We start from the raw sequence: 5,050 nt of genomic DNA on the forward strand, positions 1-5,050 counted from the left end.
TTTAAGCCTTGGAGGAAGAAAGACCGGATGAGCAGAATAATGCTGCCCGATTCTTACTGTAAGAATTTACTGGATGTGCATCGTGTATTGCATTAAAAATCAAATTGGAGCTAAAACGCTGGCTGGAATCTTGCTGTGAAGAGCTAATGTTCAGCTGGGGAGATGTGGGGGTGGAAAGTGTGTATCTGTGTGGGAGAAATGGTACCCATAGATATTTCCTCTGCTATAATAACTTCTGTATTCTCTCCGAAGCTCTACAAAAGGTTTAATCTACCAGGAACTCCACCAGAATCTATGGGGCGAGGAAGAGACTGGAACGTGGACCTAATTCCAAAATTCCTTATGGCTAACGGTAAGCGACACTGAGCTCCCAAATCTGCCTCGTAAGCTTAGCCTGGGTTAGTTCAGTGTTAGTTCAGCGCTGTCATCAGATAAACAGCCCTTCAGCTAGCTCCTCATTAACTTGTTGCGGCGTTAATCAAAGAGCCGCGGAAAGCTCACCCGAGCTGATCTGCATGCGCTTATGCCAGAAGCACCACGGCTTCTGCTCGGTGACTTGTTTTGGCTGTGGACCTCTCAAGCTCGGAAGGTGCCTCCAGCTTGGAACGTGCAGCAGTGGCATGTCTGGAAGGTTTGAATGTCCGTTTTCCAACACCCTCTCTTAAGGGGGTTGCGTTTCTAGCTGGAGTTAATGCCATGAATTCGTGCGTTGTTATTCTTCCCTGGATTAGGAAGAAACGGTTGATTCCATGGTGACTGTCAATCCCCTTTGTTCCTGTTTTACGGCTTGCAGACTCTGTCATCCCGTGTTGATGCTACAAATCCTCATTCTTTAATCCATGTGTTCCAGTACTGGGACAGGTCTTCTGGACCAAACCCACTATCGGTCAAGTGGTTATCAATGCAAACAAATTCAGGGGCAGCTCGTTTTGCCAAATACCACCCCCTTGCTACTGGAATCTGTCCCTGAAGCACGAGGGGGTAGATGTGTTGTGTAGCGCCAGTCTTGCTCAAGGTTAGCGCAGTGGAAGGCTTGATAGATTCCAGTCGAGGTTTGGTTACTCTAGTCTCAGCTTACTTTGAGGGTGGATTTCTAAGAGACAGCATCCCCCTGGCATTCCCCTGAGGGGGAATCGTGCTGCAGCATGGCCTTTACTCAGAGGTTTGATGGAAGCCGCAGGAGCGACGAGGAAGCTGTTAATTGCCTTAAAACTGCCTAATAATTGCACTAGTGAGCATCTGCCACGCCCTGTCTATTACACAAAGGTGTAAGAGCTGTGTGGGTTGAATGTGGTGCTGCCGTTGGAGGGTTTGCTGTGTTGGAAGAGCTGTCTGCCGTGTGAGAAGCACTGGCCTCCTCTTGGCTTCTGGCTACAGACCAGCTGGTTGACTTGTGCCAAATCCTCCTTTCCAGGTCAGTTGGTAAAGATGCTGCTCTACACAGAAGTCACTCGCTACTTAGACTTCAAGGTGATCGAGGGAAGCTTCGTCTACAAGGGAGGAAAGATCTACAAAGTTCCTTCCACTGAGGCAGAAGCCTTGGCATCCAGTGAGTAGTTGCACCTTGCTTTGTTTCCTCCTGAGGCTACAGTCTCTAAAAAAAGGCATCTCGGGGTATTCTGTGCTTGTGTAGAAAAGAAATCTTAATGCTCCTCACGTGGTGCTGTGTGTAGACTCCAGCCCAGTAACAAGCCGTGCTTAGCGTAGGATTCTTCTGCATCTCATTTGACATCAAATACCTCAAGAAGTCTTGGGCTTCCTGAGCCTTGAGTTACTGTTTTCTTGGAGATCTCAGGTGGAGCCGGTCAAGCTGCCTGTTCTATGGCTCAGCTGGTGAGAATTTAGCAGTATTTTACCTCCTCAAGAGGTTATATCTGGGGCTTATGTTCCCAGCTCTGCCATAAATATTTAACGTTGGGTCCTTGTCCGATGGAGTCATGCGTGTGAAAAATGTCGTCACGTTCATCAGCAGGCAAATTGCAATGACTAATTCCGATATGTGGCACCTAGCTCAAATCTTAAGTGTTGTCTACTTTAAATTTCACACTTCAGATAAAACTACCGATCATTCATAAGAGCGTAGCGACACCCATTAGGCGCTGGCAGAGGGCAGTCCGTTAGCTTCAGATGGGAAATGCGTTTGGTAGCATCTCTGGAAAGTCTCGTGATGAAGTGACTCCTGCAGATAAGGCTCCCAGTGTGCGGCTTGGCTGTACGTTGGAGCCTTCCTCGTGGCAGATATTCGTGTTTGTTGTGAAGTAATCGGTAATTTGGCCACGTTGCTGCCTCGTAAGTGGTCTCCTAAGAGACTCTTACTAGCAGAAGAAGGAGGTGCCTTTGGTGCCGTCTCTGCCTTCATGTTTCGGCAAGTCTGGCCTTGCTTCTCCACTTCATAGAAAATTAAAACATGTAAACGGTGCCTTGGCCAATCTCGTGTCTGAAGTGTTGACTCTTGCAGCACTTGCTAGTTCCTTGGCGAGGCTGCAGGAGAGCCCAGCACTGCTGGCTTTGATGCTAAGCCTGGTAGATGCCAAACGCAGCTTAGGGAAGCTCAGGTCAGGCTCTATGCCAGGCCAAGTGGCAACTGCTCTCCAAGCTTTGCTGCAGCTGGGAGTCACGTGTAGAAGCTGGGCCTCCAGCCACACCTTGAAGGAAGTTGGCTGTGCCACCTCTTGAGGTCCAGTACACCGGACCGGCTTGGCAGATGTTTATGTCTCTCCTGCCTGAATGGGAGAGCCTTGGTTACCCCTCCAGGCCAAACTCCACATTATCGAGTGATGTTTGAAACCTTCGGCGGCTCTTCCCCGCGTCCGATACCCTGTGGCGATGGGAAAAGCCGTTTAGGAGCTGTGTTTAAATTCTGACAAAATACCTTGGTTTTAGGCTTAATGGGCTTGTTTGAGAAACGCCGGTTCAGGAAATTCCTAGTGTACGTCGCCAACTTTGATGAGAACGACCCCCGAACTTTCGAAGGCGTTGATCCCAAGAAGACCACCATGCGTGACGTGTATAAGAAGTTTGACCTGGGGCAAGATGTTATAGACTTCACGGGCCATGCCCTCGCGCTCTACAGGACTGACGAGTAAGTGCGGGTTCGGTTGCTCCCCCAAATTGCGGGGGTGCTGGGCGCTAAGTGCTTCTAAAAGGGAGCTTCCGGGGAAACTCTTGCCAGGAGCGGGAGGGGGAGGAGAACCTGCACGGGAAGTAAATGTTTTGCGCTCTCGGTGTGTTCTGCTGCGAGCCTTGGTTTGGGAAACGTTGTGAATGGTCTGACTGCCCTCTCCAGCTATCTAGATCAACCCTGCCAAGAAACAATCAACAGGATTAAGCTCTACAGTGAGTCGCTGGCTAGATACGGTAAAAGCCCGTACCTGTATCCCCTCTATGGCCTTGGAGAGCTGCCCCAGGGATTCGCAAGGTGAGAACTTGGTTTTGGACTCCCAGTGTTTCCTCAGCCCTGCTCTGGTACCTGGTGGGGGATCGGATGCGTGGACTCGGCACTTGGGCTTCCGGAATGTGATGCCGCATACAAATACTGCGGTCATTAATGGTTCTCTCGCCGTCTTAATCGAGAAGCCATTCCTTCATGTGAGATTTGCTGCTTTCTGGGCTTGTTTACCACGATTCTTGCCGGGGGTGGTAGTTCTGGGTTTGCTCAGAGATGCTGTTAGCAGCCTGTAGTCTGTCCAAGGAGTCGGATTTGCCTGCCTGGTGTAGCCTGCAGCTCTTGCGCTGTAGGACTGTCTGGGTTGCACCAAGCAGATCCTTCCTGGCCGGATGTAACTGCACCTATTATTTGCTCCAGATACCAGCTGATGCCTTGCAGAAGGAACAGCAGACACCATCTGCTGCCTAGATGTTTTTAAGCAACGTATTTCGAAAGGGGTTTAAGTCTTGATGTGTGGTTTGTCCAAGTGGAACAGAAACAAGGGGCTGGAAGGGCTGTTAAAAACCAAACGTGCACCTGTGGAACGTGCTGAAGTGGCTTTACTCTTGCAGGCTAAGTGCTATATATGGAGGCACCTACATGCTGAACAAGCCCATCGAAGAGATCGTGATAGAAAATGGCAAAGTGGTTGGTGTGAAGTCTGAAGGGGAGGTATGGTACCTTCCAATTCTTCCCTTACTCCCCACCCCCCCTCTTGCCGCTCAGAACTGAGGCTGTCGGTCACTGATCTGAACAAAGGCAGTAGGAAAACCCTCATCAGAGCCCTAGGACCAAAACTCCTTGGCCGCTGCCGTTTTGCCCCGTGCCGGCTCGCTTAAGACGTGTTGATGTTTTCATGGCGAGGAGTACAGGACCGTAGTCCTACTCCAGGAGTGGGAACAAAGTCATCATGGGGTGGCAAGGTTGTCTTCTGGAAAAATCAGGCTGGCTAAACTGGAAAGGAGCTGCTTGCTTGTGTCTACCCTGGGTATGGAACCAGCTCTGCCCTTGACATAAAGCACGAGCTGCTCAGACAGCTGGCACGCGGCCGTTCTGCAGCTTCTTCTCAACCTGGCAATATAAAACGAGCGAGAGTCCTGCGAGCTGCTTGGAAGCTATAAATGTGCTCCCAGCTGGAGGGGGAGCATCGCAGGACACTTTAGCGCTCCCTGGTAGGGTAATGTGTCCCCTCTGGGCCGGGGATGACGTGTCCTGGCCAGCACGGAGGTGCTAATCCGTGCTATAGACTGATGTCCCCAAGTGTGGGCTGCCTGGAGGCTTCAAATTGGTCAAATATTAAACTGTTACTGTAAAAATGAGTTCTAATGCGAAATCACAGAATCGTTTGGGTTGGAAAAGACCCTTAAGCTCCCCCAGCCCAACTGCCCCCCTACCCCTGCCATCCCACCCCCAAACCCCGGCCCTCAGCACCGCCTCTGCCCGGCTGTTAAATCCCCCCCGGGCTGGGGACTCGACCCCTTCCCTGGGCAGCCCCTTCCAGCCCCTGACAGCCCCAAGGGGAAGGAATTGTTCCCCATGGCCAACCTCACCCTGCCCTGGCACAACTTGAGGCCGGTGCCCCTCGTCCCATCGCCCCTTCCCTGGGAGCAGAGCCCGACCCCC

General features: G+C 51.3%; 1 protein-coding gene across 1 annotated transcript in view; it reads left to right on the plus strand.

The window, feature by feature from the left end:
• The window catches only part of GDI2 (GDP dissociation inhibitor 2), a 9,301-nt gene that overhangs the window by 1,248 nt on the left and 3,003 nt on the right, over positions 1-5,050 (plus strand). Inside the window, exons 2-6 of the mRNA XM_009648409.2 lie at positions 253-352; positions 1,415-1,549; positions 2,884-3,082; positions 3,287-3,418; positions 4,000-4,099. Of these exons, the coding sequence (XP_009646704.1) occupies positions 253-352; positions 1,415-1,549; positions 2,884-3,082; positions 3,287-3,418; positions 4,000-4,099 (666 nt within the window). The remainder of the gene's footprint in view (positions 1-252; positions 353-1,414; positions 1,550-2,883; positions 3,083-3,286; positions 3,419-3,999; positions 4,100-5,050) is intronic.

The sequence above is a fragment of the Egretta garzetta genome, unplaced genomic scaffold, assembly GCF_000687185.1.
Source record: "Egretta garzetta isolate BGI_Z169 unplaced genomic scaffold, ASM68718v1 scaffold260, whole genome shotgun sequence".
NCBI lineage: Eukaryota > Metazoa > Chordata > Aves > Pelecaniformes > Ardeidae > Egretta > Egretta garzetta.